General features: G+C 36.6%; 1 protein-coding gene across 4 annotated transcripts in view; it reads right to left on the bottom strand.

Moving 5' to 3' along the window:
* The window catches only part of PLCL1 (phospholipase C like 1 (inactive)), a 330,535-nt gene that overhangs the window by 48,137 nt on the left and 267,162 nt on the right, over positions 1 to 15,236 (bottom strand). For all 4 annotated transcript variants that reach the window (XM_055345685.1, XM_055345686.1, XM_055345687.1 and 1 more), the window contains exons 4-5: positions 3,118 to 3,193; positions 724 to 833 (exon numbers count right to left, since the gene is read on the bottom strand). In XM_055345685.1, coding sequence (XP_055201660.1) covers positions 724 to 833; positions 3,118 to 3,193 — 186 coding nt within the window. The remainder of the gene's footprint in view (positions 1 to 723; positions 834 to 3,117; positions 3,194 to 15,236) is intronic.

The following is a 15,236-nucleotide window of genomic DNA, read 5'->3' as shown; positions in this document are numbered from 1 at the left end:
AAAATATAATAATAATAGTATTGAATTGTTATCTGTCTTATAATGTTAATTTATACAAAGATTGTAAAACAGTATGTGGCACATAGTAGGTGCTCTTTAAACATCAGCAATGATTAATTTTGTTTATGGCTGTTTTCTTCCCAACACACTGTCAGGAATAAATTACTCCAACTGCCTAAATCATCGTTCCTTTCACATAAGAAAATATGAAAAGTGGCATCTTTACTTCAAAATCCTAAAATTAATTTTCAGCAGAGCAAATCATAATCTCAAGAAACTGACTTCCAAAGCTACTTGCAAAAATAAATGTATTTATAGAGACTGCTCTTAAAATAAAATAATCCAAAATGGCTCCAGATATTCTGTAGTCTAAAGCTCTTCCAAATCACTTGTGCTGGATTCTTTTCCCACAACATTTGGCATTATTCTTTTCACAAACAAGAACAGCTATATTGACCTGAGCAGAAGCATTCATGTGAGTAAAAACACGGGGTGGTAGAATTAGGTCGCCCTGTCCTCTGCCTCTACCACAAACCTCATTTGCCCTATTATGGTGAAAAGTATGTCAATCTCCCCATCACTTAGAGCATGACCCTGGTGATTAGGCCACATATTACTTCAAAATTCCAATCACTGCATTTAACCACTGATGCCTCTCTGCACATTGGAGAGATGAGCAGGAGAAAAATAAAGGCAAAGAGGGTACCTGGGAATTTCATTTACCTTCAATACTGTAATGTTCCAAGCAAAGCTCTCAGTTGCCTTGTTGAGTTTTCTTCCTTTCAAGCCTTCTTTTGCCCCTAGATTATGAAGTTCCTCATGGAACTCCATCCCTTTAAAAAAAAAAAAAAAAAGAACATACCAGAATTCTTAGTATAAGTTTCATAAAAATAGGCATTTTATTATGAAAAATTCCCCATTCCTGTCCTTCTCTCATAATTTTGAAATCCCTGACTCAAATGCTCCCTTACATCTTATTCATCCCCCCCAATGGTTATCCTTAGGGGCAAACTAACAATAATCAATTCATTAGATCACATTACATTTTAAACAGCCAGGAGATATAGATAAAGACATAAACCTCCTTTTTAGGAGGTTAAGAACCAAATTCTTCTGATAGCTTACATGTGTCTTGTTTGTCTTCTACCTGTTTTTTTTTTTTTTTAAGATTTTATTTATTTATTCATGAGAGACACAGAGAGCAGCAGAGACAAAGGCAGAGGGAGAAGCAGGCTCCCTATGGGGAGCCCGATGTGGGACTCAATCCCAAACTCCAGGATCACGCCCTGAGCCAAAGGCAGATGCTCAACCACTGAGCCACCCAGGTGTCCCTCTACCTGGTTTTTATGTGAAATGGTGTAATGTGTGACAATGTGTGACAGATATGTGATAGATGCACTTATTTTACTTTTCCACATAAACCATCCATATGACTTGACAGTAGACCCTGGAGTCCATATGGATAACAATGTTAATCAATAAATGTTGGGTAAAAATAAAAAGATGTTTTATAAATGTGTTCCTGGAAACACCTAAGTACTTCAGATTTGGTAATGGCCTTAAAGTTATTTTTAGCTGAACCATTTCTTAATCTTGAATACTATAAAAAAATGTCATCATCCTCAGATGGGAATCACACTTTCTTCTGGACATTTTATGACATCTTTGGAAAGCTATGAGTGATATCAAGCCAAAGTCTCTCTCCCTGGAACCTTTACCCCTTCATGCTAGCTAGACCCAGACCAGCTAAGTCTAATCCTTTTTCCACTGTACAGCCCTTTAGCATTTGAAGAAAGATATTAGATAAATTCCATCAGAGTCTTTTCTCCAGATTAAAGATTCTAGCATGTTTCAGCTTTACTAACAATGTCTCTCCTTTAAAGATGACATCCAGGCAAAGCCTCTGCATTGCATAGTTTGCTGGAGTTGAGCTTGTCGGGATCTGCATCCAGGAACACCATACTCACATTGGGCTTGAAGCAGCCCACACAGGGTGGGGATTTACCACCACCCTCCTTGTCTAGTTACTTTACTTTTATTAATGCAGCTAAAAGCCACATTAACCTTTCTGGTGTTAGTATAACAAATATAGCACATGGTAAGAGCATGATTTTGGGGTTGGGCTTACACTCTGGCCCCACTACTTACTAGCTACATGAGCATGAGCAAGACCTTGAAACTCTGCAATCCAGTTTCCTTACTAGTGAAATGGTGATAAAAAGAGTGTGTCCCCTCAAAGGACTGTGGTAAAGATTAAATGAGTCAACACATATAAAGCTTTTAAAGTAGTGTCTGGCATAGAAGAGCATTATATAAGTATGTGGTATTATTTTTGTGCTGTCAACAGAAACATTTAAGCCTGTGGACCAGTCAGTGAAGAGCACCATTTTAAAAATCTAGTCTGGGATCAAAGGTCAGATCTACCCTGTGTTGATATGGGATCTCAAGTGATTCACTCAATCTCTCAGAATTTCAGATGGCTCATCTGTAAATTGGATACAATGGTGATTACCTTGCAGAGCTAAGAGGACTAAGTAACAGTATGTGTGCACAGAATATTATGTGCAAATATATAAAGCAATTGTCATTATTGTCATCTTCCTCATCATGATCATTGTGCATAGGAATCCAGGAGAATATAAATCCAAGAAATATTAAAGTACAGAGTATGGATGAAGGTAATATAAATAAATAGAGGGGTGCCGTCATAGCTATGTGACCCATCCCATCCTTAAAGAAAGAATAAATCTAAAATAATGACTAATAAATGAGGCAAAAGCCTAGTACATTAATATATGATTATGGCTCGAATTATAAAAATGAGGGGTCCTAAAGGGACAATGTATAGTAAAAGGTTTTGACAGACTTGCAAACTACAAAAGTAGATTCAGAACCCTTCACGTCTCTAAACATTGTTAGACACTACCCCCTATATACATACAACCCACCTATTGTCACCTCGATTTCTTCTGTACTAAACAAAGACTTACATTCACTTCAAAAGTATTCACTATGGCATAAAATATTTGAATTTTAAGAGTAACAACAGAAACTTTTAAAACTACCAAAAATTATCATTAAGTTTCTAAAGAAAGGGGGGCAAAGTATGGGGATTACCTGATTTCTGACACTGCACAATCTTTTCCTGGACTGTATCTGCCATTTCTATGAGAAATCGGCTCTCTTGAATCATCTGTCACAAAATAAACGAAACATAAAAAAAAGGTGGTTGTTAGAAGTCCTTAAACTGGCCCATTGGAAGGACAGCATACAGAGATACACCTAATGCTACCAATAATGGGGAACCATGGTCTTAACCACAAGAGATAGGAGATGGAAGGATAACTGGGGTCTGTCCCAACCGCCATCCATTCTAGCTAGACTAACGTTAGAGTCACCTACCTTATAATTACTTCAGTCATGTGACACACTTGGCACACCATGGATGCCAAATAACTGTTAAATAAATGTAAACACACTCGTTAAGTCCCAGATCACATTTATGAACACCTCTTTTCTACTCCCTCACTCCGAAAGTTACTGCAATACCAAGGCAAATGGTACTGGAATAATAGCAACAAGAATCAGAATAGGGAATCACCTAGTGATGACCTAAAGGACAACTGAACACATCAGTGAAGTTAGAAGTTTGCATTTGGGTGGGCCAAAGCTGGTGGAGGTCTGGTTCTCCCTCTAAAAGGGCTCCTGCTCCATTGGCAAGAATGAGGAATGGGTCAGATTTCAGAGCCACCAATTTAACAGAAATTGTAGGCAATAACACTGAAATGGTGATCTCTGCTCTTTACCTTTGGGTAGAAAACAAAGGTGTCCAAGAAATAATTAATAGACTAAATGAAATAGTGGAAATAAGACAACTGCTGGCGAGATGAAGAAAAGAAAAAACTGTATGTGAAGAAGAGGGAAGATGATAATTGGTAAAGAAGTTGTAATCAGGATGACAAGGGATTGCGGCTCTCTTGAAGTGCCTGAAGAAAAGCAACCATTAGACAAACTAATATTTCTTGAATTTCCAGCCACTCTTCTATTCCCAATAAGTGTTGCCCCATTCCATCTGGCTGTTCTGTTTTGTCTGTCTGAATATTCTGAAAGGAGTTCAAGGCAGAATCCAAAGTGGATATAAAGGTCTTGGATAAGACATTTTTCATAATTAAATGCTATCAAACAGATTGTAGTCTTGTACAATCACTGAAAAATATAAAGTGGTTTATGGTTACAAATTTTTAAATGGAAAAGAGTATTGAATCACAAATTTTTTAATGCCTAACAACTCCATAGAAGTAAAATCATATTATTCATTCATTTAATAAATATTTACTAAGAAGGCACTATGTGTAAGCACTGTGGTAAGTACAAGGAGTGTGATGCATTAAGGAGCAAAAACAGACACATTTCTATCTCCGTGGAGTTCAGAGTCTAGCAGGGAAGTCTAATCAAATGGATGAATGAAATATGATAATTAATTCAACCAAACAAAATTGAATTATTCATATTTTCTGCCTAAAGTGGTAGTTTAAAGTAAGTTATGTGGAGGGTCAAATTGACCACCAAAACCATAAAAGCAGATATCCAAGAAGGTCTAGACTGGGTCACACATTTTAACTGCATTAACACTTTCAACTCCCAAGATGAAGTGGAAAGTTAGTGAATAACACCTTACGAAATGCCTAACAGTAGCCTGACTTACTACAGCTTCCAAGTGAATGAAACTTACAAGCAGAGAAAGATTTAATATGAGGGCCATCTAGTCTTTTCTAAGCTTAGCATCCATGCATGTAACATCAACTGAGTTTTATTATACTTGCAAAAGTTATCAGATATTGCAATAGTTAAGTAGTAGACAAAATGTTTTTATGAAATTCAAGCAAGGGAAATACTCATAAATAATGGACACATTTTGTGATTTTAACATAAGCAAAATAGGTAATACACATTTTTTAGAATAATTTAAAGACCAAAAGAATCTTAGGTATCATGACCACTCCCTTAATTTTGTAAAAAAAAAGAAAGAAAGAAAAGAAAGAAAGGAAAAGTAAAAAAAAAAAAAAAAAAAAGTAAGAAAAAAAGAAAAGAAATGAAGACTTACAAGAGTTAAGATTGTCTTAAAAATAGAACTAATTATTGAGCTGGAATTAAAACCCCACTTACTTTCATGAAAAAATAGCACTCCTCTAACTTTGTCTGGCCTGGCCAAACTCCGTGAGAGAATGCATGCCTTCACAGACATGCAGTCTTTCGAGCCTGAACTATAGCATTTTCAAAGTCACCTGGCCCAGCCTTTCAGAAAAAAAAAAAAAAAAAAAAACATGAGGGAATGCCCATAATCAATCTATTTCAAACAGATTCAAATTTTTCCTTTTTTAAGAAAAACTCAATATAATAATAGGATTGATAATTTCCTTTGATAATTTCTTTGATTTCCTTTGATAATATCTTGACTGACATCTTAACACTCATTTCTCTTGGTTTTGCTCTCAGTAGAGAATATATTCTTTAATTAAAAAAAAAACCCTCTACTTATTGATTTGTAGACTATTTTCTTTGCAGTATTTTACTAGGTGTCTCCTCACTTTTGAGCAAAAAAGGAATATACTTCCTTCATCCCAAAACACCATACCCTCTTTATAATAATCTGAGAAGGAAGTGTTTTCTTTGCTGTGGCTACCTCTTCTACCTAGACATTCACTTCTGCTTCCACTGCTTCCCTCACAAATCCATTACTAATGACCCCTTCTTTTTTTTAATCCAAAATCTCTACCTCTCTCCTGTTTTATTTTCCCTTCTCCATACACCTCTTACTTTAAAGTAAGCAAACAATAACAACTTATTCTACTGGCCATTAATCCTCCCTTAAAAAATTAGCCCATACTCATTGCTTTGACTCAAGCAAGTTTCCATCAAGACCTTCAAAGTTTAACTTTGGCCTCATCATCAACTACACCCTGGTCCATCCTCTGTCCTCATTCATTCCCAACTCAGCAGTTGACACCTGTGGTCGGCCTTCCTTTTTGATTTCTGGGACCCTGTTTCATTTTCAGCTTTACTCTTTCTCTGACTCCTGTACTACCTCTTTCACCTTTTTTATATCCATACATGTAGGAACCGTTTGAGCTGCTAGGCCTCATCTCTCCATTTTTTCCTTTCACCATTATGACTCCTCTTAGTAATTTCATCCATTCCTAGAGCAATGAAATATTGTACTCATGAAGATCATTTCAAGGCCAGTGTCCCCAACCCTGGCTTCTCTCCTAAATTCCAGATTTATACTTCCAACAGTCTATAATGGTGGTTTCCAAAGTAGGGAGGTACATGCACTCTGGGGCAAGGAGCACAAAATAATCCTTGGAGGTGTGAGAAGAAACAATGAGGACTTCTATTCAGGTTTATTTATCCATAAAATTAGAATGGAAATTAAGCTTTACAGATTGACCCTGCCCCCCCGCCCCTTGCCAAGTCAAGATCATGTGTCCTTAATGTGGTAAGTGAGATAAGACAAGGAAGACGGGAATTCTGCATGGAAGAAGGGATAATAGCATTACTCATTTATTAGTTTCTTCCAGAATATTCCAAATTACATATGCCTGTAATTTATATTATCTGGTCCTAAATAAACTAAACTTCCCCAATATGGATTCCTGAGAAGAAAATGAAGATTATCCAAGCACAAGCAAAAATGTGAAGATGGCAGAGCAGCTCCTCGATTCTACTCACATCATGATTTCTTCCTCAGCAACACAGACAAGGGAAAACCATGACAATGGATTAGATCAATGTATTCAATTGGAATACATTGGAAGAGCAAAAAGATTTATTGGAAGAGCAAAAAGATTTATTTTTATTATCTGTAAGTAAAACTTAAAATCCAATGCTAATTTCTATTCTTGATTTGTTTTATAGTGTATAAATTGGTATGTAAGTTTATATCATTTATGAATGAATACACTCTCAAATTTTTACTGAGGAGTTGCCTGTGTTGGATCCTCTCTATTCACCCCTCCAGATGTACTCTCTGCCATGTTCCATGCTGGGGAGGTTGGTCTCTGTGGGCAACATCAAGCAGGCTCTCTCACCTCTGACTTCTGTTGGGACTGGCCAAGAGGACTCATCAGCAACGGATCATGGGCAGGAGGCAGGAGGAGAGAAGGTTTAGGGTAGTTATTCCCTTGACCATTCGCTCCCTGCTGGACTGTGGCTCCATAGCTTCCTCTTTACAAGGCCACAGCTCCTGTCAAGTGAGCTGTATCTCTACCAGGTACAGATATTATTGAGCACCAGGAATAGCTCCCTCACCTTCCTCTTTGGGCCTGGGAGTGATGACAGATTTCCGCTGTTACTATTCCTGGGGTGATCACCATCCAGTGTTGCTTGTCTAATGCTTACCCATACTTTTATCACTAAACCCCTCATTTACTCCTTTAATCACCCCTTTGCTATTTGTGGAGAACAAATAAGGTGGAGATGCTTAGACTACCAGATACCTGTACTGTAATTTCCAGCATTCTCTGTCTCATCCAGAATTCCAGGTTCCAATCTCCAACATTCTCTTTGCCTCATGCATCCTGAAGGTGAGCTCCCCCTATTTTGACAGTCACCCTTTGTTTCCTTCTTTTGTCACAACATTCCTGGTTTATAAGCCTTTCTTCACACTCTCTGAACCATCTTTCAACTTATATTGTAGCTCAATCATCACCTTCAAAAATATGTTCTCTTCCATTTAATTCTCCCATTCTAACGCCTCCTCCTGCCAAAAAATGAAATATCTCCTATTTTCTCCAAGTGCTCACAAAGCATCCTTGGAGGCACTCAGAGGTGGCTTTGAATCCCTGCTCGGCTACTGGCAAGTTCTGGTTCTTCCCACCTTACTCCTTCTAAATACCATTTCCAGAATCATCTTCCAAAAGCATAGCACTAGTTACTTCCTGGCTTTCTCATTTTCTCCTTTGCCTATTGTGTGAAGTAAAATTTTTCTAACCCAGAATTCACGTCTTCCCATTTGCCCCAGGAACTTCCCCTCCTCTGGCTTCCCAATTCTCCTAGGACCTTGTGTGAATCATGCTTCTCCAAGCACCTTGTTCCTCCTTCTACACACTTCTTTCTATTAGGGAAGTCTTCTTAAGCCTGGTCAAAATCCTACCAGCCTCAAAACTCATATCAGTGCCTCTCTTCCACTGGTGTCCTGATTTCCCTTTACCTTTCCCTCTCACCTCCAAATTTCAAGAATATTCTATGTTTTTAATCCACTCACAAAATTTCTTATTTTCTATTTCAAATTATAATTAATTATCTACTTATGTTATCTCTCACCCTTCATTTCCCCAGTAAATTGTAATTCCAGTAGATCAGGAACTTAGTTACCTATATTCATAGATTCATCATTTATTTATATAATCACCTTTTCTCTATTTTACTGTGTGACATTTATTTCTTCTACATATTGATTACCCACACGTGTACACACAATATGGTATTTTATTTATTATTGATTACTTCTCAAACCTAGAATTATCTTTTGGAACTCTTCTTTTTTTTTTTTAAAGATTTTATTTATTTATTCATGAGAAAAACAGAAAGAAGGGCAGAGACATAGGCAGAGGGAGGAGAAGCAGACACCCCGCAAGGAGCCCGATGCAGGACTTGATCCGGGAATCTGGGATCAGGCCCTGAGCCAAAGACAGATGCTCAACCACTGAGCCACCCAGGCGTCCCTGGAACTTTTTTGTTTTTTTTAAGATTTATTTATTTATGGGGGGAAGGGTAGAGGCAGTAAAAGAGGGAGAGAAAGTCTAAACAAACTCGATGCTGAGTGTGATCTCATTACCCTGAGATCACAACCTGAGCCAAAAAAAGAGTCAGACACTTAACCAACTATGCCATCCAGGCACCTCCGTCTTTCAGAATTCTTTTTTTTTTTTTTTAAGATTTTATTTATTTATTCAAGAAAGACACACAGAGAGGCAGAGACATAGATAGAGGGAGAAGTGGGCTCCATGCAGGGAGCTCAATGTGGACTGGATCCCAGAACCCCAGGATCATACCCTAAGCCGGAGGCAGAAGCTCAACCACTGAAACACCTGGGCATCCCTGTCTTTTGGAATTCTTATTTTTATCTCTAGTCTTTTGTCTAGACTTCTCCATTTTTCTATAATCTTAATGTTCTGAGTTCCCTTTCAAATAAACACAAAGCTTTTAAGAGAATTATACCTACAGAAAATACATTACTCAAATATCAGAAAGTTAATGAATTTTTAAACTTTATTATGGGGGCACCTGTGTGCCTCAGTCAGTTGAGCCTCTGACTCTTGGTTTTGGTTCAGGTCATGGTCTCAGGGTTGTGGCATCAAGTCTGCATCCAGCTCTGTACTCAGTGAGTAGTCTGCTTGACTTTCTCTCCCTCTTCTGCTCTCATCCTCCCTGCTCACACTCACTCAGTCTCTCTCTCTTTCTCTCTCAAATAAATAAATAAATCTTTTTAAAAAATAAAAACTTCACTACTTATTTAAGGTAAACTAAATTCAGGACCAAAACATTCAACAATGTTCAAGTTCTCTTCAAAATCTCCCAAGTAAATATTTGTTAACCCCACAGTGTAAGAAGTTGTTTTTCCCCTTGTCTAATAGATCATTTTGTAAAGAGATAGTCAAGTGTGATTTAACCTTCAGCATAGAAGAGGATCCCTATGAGATTCCTTAGACGATAACCTGAAATCCTTTAGTAAAAAAATTCATAACTATTACTCTGAAATACTCATCATTAATATTCCCAGAACTTAAAGTCACTATTCATTTGGACTTTTCTCATGAGGGCTTTTGATCATCTTCTCTATGGTAACAGCTTCCACTGTACTTAGAAAAATAATTTTATTCTATTTTCTGCAGTCAACTTTCAATTATTAGCAGTTGTAGAGAAAACAAATAAGATGGATGGCCAAAATGCACCAATAATTCCAAACCACGTTTAAATCAACAATTTCAGCCTCTCCCCCAGGCTTATCTAAGATGTAAGGAAGGAAAAATGGTTGATTTGTGTTTAATCTCCTTCCTAGTTCTCTACAGATCCTGACAGGAATGAAATATAAAGTGCAAAAGCCAAGGAGAGAAGGTGAGAAGCATATCCTCGTATAATCCTCCAGCTGGGTAGTCAGTGTACTAAACCAGCCAAAGCGAGGTTGACTGGATTGATAGAATCTGGGAGTGTCCTGGATTTACATATCTGATGTCTCAGTCTCAGCTCCCAGTTGTCTTGCTTGTTGTAGTAATACAAAGAGCTTTTCTTTAACTCTGTCACATGAGTATCTCCTAATGGATCTTATTTCCATACCATGACTTTGAATCTAAAAGAATAGAGGACTTACTCAGATAAAGATTAGCATGACGTTAAGCATTCGGTGTGTCCTGAACAGGGGTATGTAAAGTTGTCAGTTAAGATCAAAATCATTTATTTAAAATAAAAATTTTACTGAAGCGTTACTGCTTTTACTCAGAGATGGGTTAAAGTGTCCAATCTGTGTGAATAAAGTATCCTTACAGCTCTTCTCAATAGAGAATTTAATTGCCTAGGATCATTGCTGAGTCAATATAACTATTGAATGGTACTGAAGAGATGAACTTTTGTTCATAACATGACTCATAAACCTTCCACAGATTCCAATTTTCTCCTGATTATATCCAAATTCCTAGAACCACAGAAATTTATATTTAGAAATCACCATAAGGATCACCTATCACAGAAAACCCCATTTCGTAAAAGAAAAAACTGAGCCCCAAATGAGGTTTCCTAAAACCAAAGAGCTGGTCAGTGAAATAGTTTAGACTAGAATCCAGGCTCTTGAGGAACAGATCTATGCTACGAGTTGCATTGTGATACTAATATTATATTAAAGTATAGAATTTCTATTGGAAGTATAAGTCAGCGATAAACATTAATAAAGTAAAATTTGCCAAGTATCATAAAAATACATTTTGTCCTGACTGCTTCTCCTTCTGTCTAATTTGCAAAAGGCATCAACCACATAGATACTCTTCCTATCAAACCTGGATAGAAATGTATTCAGTGGCATCCATTGTTTTTTCAGGAAGGTGTTATCTAATTTGGAAAGTTAATCACTTAAGAATATGTCAATCTGCTCTAAATCTATTTTATTCTCTCCTTTTAAGAAGACTAAAACAATAAAACTCATACCTTCCTTCCAAGCGAAACACTGGGTTTTAGTTTTTGGTTCTCTAGATAATTTAAAATAAGACCTAAATTTTACCAAACTCAATACCTTTTAAAATCTGATTGCTGTTACATGCATATTTGCCAGCTAGAATAAACATAATATCCTTTAATTTTTAATATCCTTAAAAACTTTAAATCAGATGGACTACTAATAAATCAGCATCTTTTGCTTTTAAGCAAAATTAATCTTATTGAGACTGTTAGTTTTCAGTGAAACGGTACACACATAAGGTCAGAACAGTTGCAAGCTCACTGGAAGTCCACGGCATCTGATGTATGATGATGTATTGATATATGCAACAAAGTATTTTCTGTCCCAGGAAAATCTCTGAGTCATATTTCCATGCTTGATTTATGATGGCACAGGACAAGAGAATTCACACAGAACAGGCAAAAGGACATTTGTCTCTACATCTATGATACTGGTAAGATCTACTTCAGTGAGCTGCTTCTGCGTAAAGGGATCATTTCACCTTTTCTTTTCTATAGTTGTTCTATTTCCAAGATAGAGCTCTCAACTATATCTTGAATAATCATTAGAAATATTCATTTTTACCCCACTATGATTAACCTTTAACCTTTAGTTAATACGTAAAATTATCAGGTTATTAACCATGGTGAACCATCTCCAGAATTTTTGCCTGAGTATTCAGAAATGCAAAGTGAACTTTGAAGATGCATGGACCATATCTCACAGAGAAGAAGCCTGTGATGCAGCCAGCGTGTTGATGCACTTCTGATGTCCAGTGTTCTTAGGACTCTGGTACCAAGTGGAAATGTTGCCAACCTTCAAGATGCTGACAATTACCACAACATACAAAAAAATGTACCAGAAGACATTGCCACACCCATGAGTGGAAGAAATTTCAATGCACTAAGTGTACGATATCTCGTTTATAAATAACCAGCTCTATTTTGGCACCTGTCAGCAGGCTGGGATTTTTTTTGTGTGTGTTCCACTACTATACAAGCCAACATACTTTTTGAAATGAAAACTAGTATAAAGTTCAACACAAACTTCACAATGAGAGAGTGATAGAGAGTTTCTATTACTTACTAATTTCAACTTGAATTGATTTCAATAAGCCAAACTGCATGGGGAGACTGTAGACACACCACAACTTTTTCCTATCCTGAGCTTCAATATATCTGTTATAACACTGACAGAAAGAATCTGTTTAATCCAACCCAATATGGTTGGTTTAATTGATACCTGCCAATGTACTGATTCCATTACAAGAGTGATTAAAGATAGGAATTAGTTCTTTTCACTAGTATCCTGGTCATGCTAACATAATCAACTGCTCTCCAAAGCATACCCCCAAGTGACTTAGTAAAAGATTAAATAACCCTTAACCCATGTTCTCTAGATTGTTTTGATTTCTCTTTTATCTCCAGAAAATCTGTTGCTCTTACCATAGTAAAGATTTAACTTTTATGTTAATGTTAAATAATTCAGCACAGAAGTCACCTTCAGAGAACACTTTGTGTTTATTTTTTACAGTTGCAATCTCCTGTAACTATTCCACCCCTGAATGTTGTATTCAAAACACTAATTATAGAAAAGTTTTCACATAATTTAAAGCGCTTTCAAAACACTAATAATAGAAAAGTTTTCACATTAATTTAAAACACTAAAAAAGCCCAAATATGTTAAGCAAAAATATTGATGATGCATGAAAGAGTAGACGGATGAGATCATTTAAAAAGTAAAAATTCAGCTATCTAAAGAAAAAAGTTACATAAAGATTAGACAGTATTTTCCTTTTAAAATTATTGCCAATAGGGACTTCTCACGTGCATCTGCTACGTGAGAAGGTTCTATCATAACCTGAAATTGTGCAAATGAGCTGCCCAAAAGTAACAAGACCATGGATCATTGAATCACCTGCCTTGTGCGCTGGAGCAGACACTGGACAGAAATGCCAGAAGGTTCTGAACCTCCTTTGTGAGGCCTTATTAGAGAAGGAGGAGGTGAGTGAAAATAAAAAAAAAATTCTAGAGAGACAGAATTTAAAAAAAAAAAAGTTCTTGCAAATAAAATTCTGCTGAAAAATAAAATAAAATAAAATAAAATTCTGCTGAGCATGAAGTGGGAATGGGTGTGTAATATACTGTGGACAGTCCATATAGCACTCAAGGTTCTTAGACTCTGCCCAGCTTGGAACATAAAACATTCTCTGCTCCACTATCTGCACATTGTACGTCTTTGTTCCTGCCCTTTTTAGGTGTAAGTCCTGCCTTCCTATCAGGACTTCTTGTTCCTCAAAGACAGAAATTTTTATTCAGACCATTTCTTCCCCCTAGCACCTTGTACAGTAACAAGTGTCCAAAACATATTTGTTGAGTTGACTAATTGAAAGCCTAATGACATATATACAAAGTGATATATTAAAAGAGAAAGTGTTGTTTGACAAGCAAAAATATGCATGTTCCCATCTCATTTTACTTATGTTTGTCTTGAGTAAAAGAGCTGTCATGCTTTACATGTGGCTATGTGTGCTGATACCTGCCTCTGTTCATTCATCTCTGTACTGCACAAAATCTACTAAAGCTCTTTATATATGATATGTATTGACTGTTATGTGTAAGCTCAATAAATGAATCTTAATGTCAATTTTGTGAGAAATTAGGACAAAAGTCTGGACTTGGATTGATGGAGAGGGAAAATTAAGGCTAGGAAGGCATGCTGGGTGCTATAGAATGGAAACAAAGGATGGAAAAAGAAAAGGAAGTAGCAAAGACATCAGAAAGAAAGAAGAAAGAAAGAAAGAAAGAAAGAAAGAAAGAAAGAAAGAAAGAAAGAAAGAAAGAAGAAAGAAAGAAAGAGAAAGAAAGAAAGAAAGAAAGAAAGAGAAAGAAGAAAGAAAGAAAGAAAGAAAGAAAGAAAGAAAGAAAGAAGAAAAAGAAAATGGATACATATGAGAAAAAATATGAGGAAATAAACAATGGATCTCACTAATATTGAATTGCAAATGTAACTGCATTAGCAACCCTCAAAGACTGGGCAGTGACTCTATGACTACATTGCCTATTTCACTGGATACTTTCTTAGAAAAAGTGAAAATTCAGAATGGGGAAGTGAAGCTTGCGCTTTCAAAGACCTGGTGGGAAAAAAAATCAGTGCAATAAAGGGACAGGTCATTTAGAATTGGTGTTCTGGTTTTAAATGAAATTCTTGGTATAATTTCTGAAAAACCGTCTTAAGGACCATATAGAGCCACCAAAATGGTATTACAGCAAGCCTAATGCCAACAGGCCTCCGCTGTGTGTCTTTAGTCCAGGAAGAAGGCATCAATTCTATCTTCAGCTTTTAGGACTTATTCTACTTGCCTGAGTTACTGATTAATGTTCCCAGTGTGCTTTAGTGCTTTTCAGAAGGTGTCACATCCCACTTCTGGCCGGGACATGCAGCTGATACCAGGAAAGTCACCTTTGCTTCTGCTGCCCTGAATGTCAGGCAGGCTTTACATAGTTGCATCCCTATTCAAAGTATGAAGGGAGATTGCAGACAGTATGTTCTCAGGAAAAATTGTAATTCTTTGAGCAACCTCCCCCTCACGGAACCCAGACTTGGGGAACACTCTGTCATTGAGATCTCTTCCTTTTCCCTCTTTCTGGTAAAAATCCCAGGTAGGACAGGATCCGTTAAATTCATTCAAAGCTATAAATTACTGATAATCTAATGTGCTATTATTCATGGAGATTTTTTTTTGCATTAAAAAAAAATTAAAAGTCTTCACCCAAAGGAATTGATGGTAATTTTGAAATCCCAAGTACCACTGAGCAGATAGAAAACATGTGTTTTAAATGGAATATGGAATAGGGGGAAGGTTATCTCCTGAAATCTCTGAAAGAAGTCCACACTACTATGGTATATTTGATGTTTGGTTTCTCGATATCAACAGATTTTATAATAGAATTGTGATTGCAACATTAATACTAGAATGACTTTTAAGACTAAAATTTTAAGACCCTCAAGAGGAAATATTTCCAAATAT

The sequence above is a fragment of the Nyctereutes procyonoides genome, unplaced genomic scaffold (assembly GCF_905146905.1).
Source record: "Nyctereutes procyonoides isolate TBG_1078 unplaced genomic scaffold, NYPRO_anot_genome, whole genome shotgun sequence".
Classification (NCBI taxonomy): domain Eukaryota; kingdom Metazoa; phylum Chordata; class Mammalia; order Carnivora; family Canidae; genus Nyctereutes; species Nyctereutes procyonoides.
This window is presented reverse-complemented; position numbering and strand designations above follow the sequence as displayed.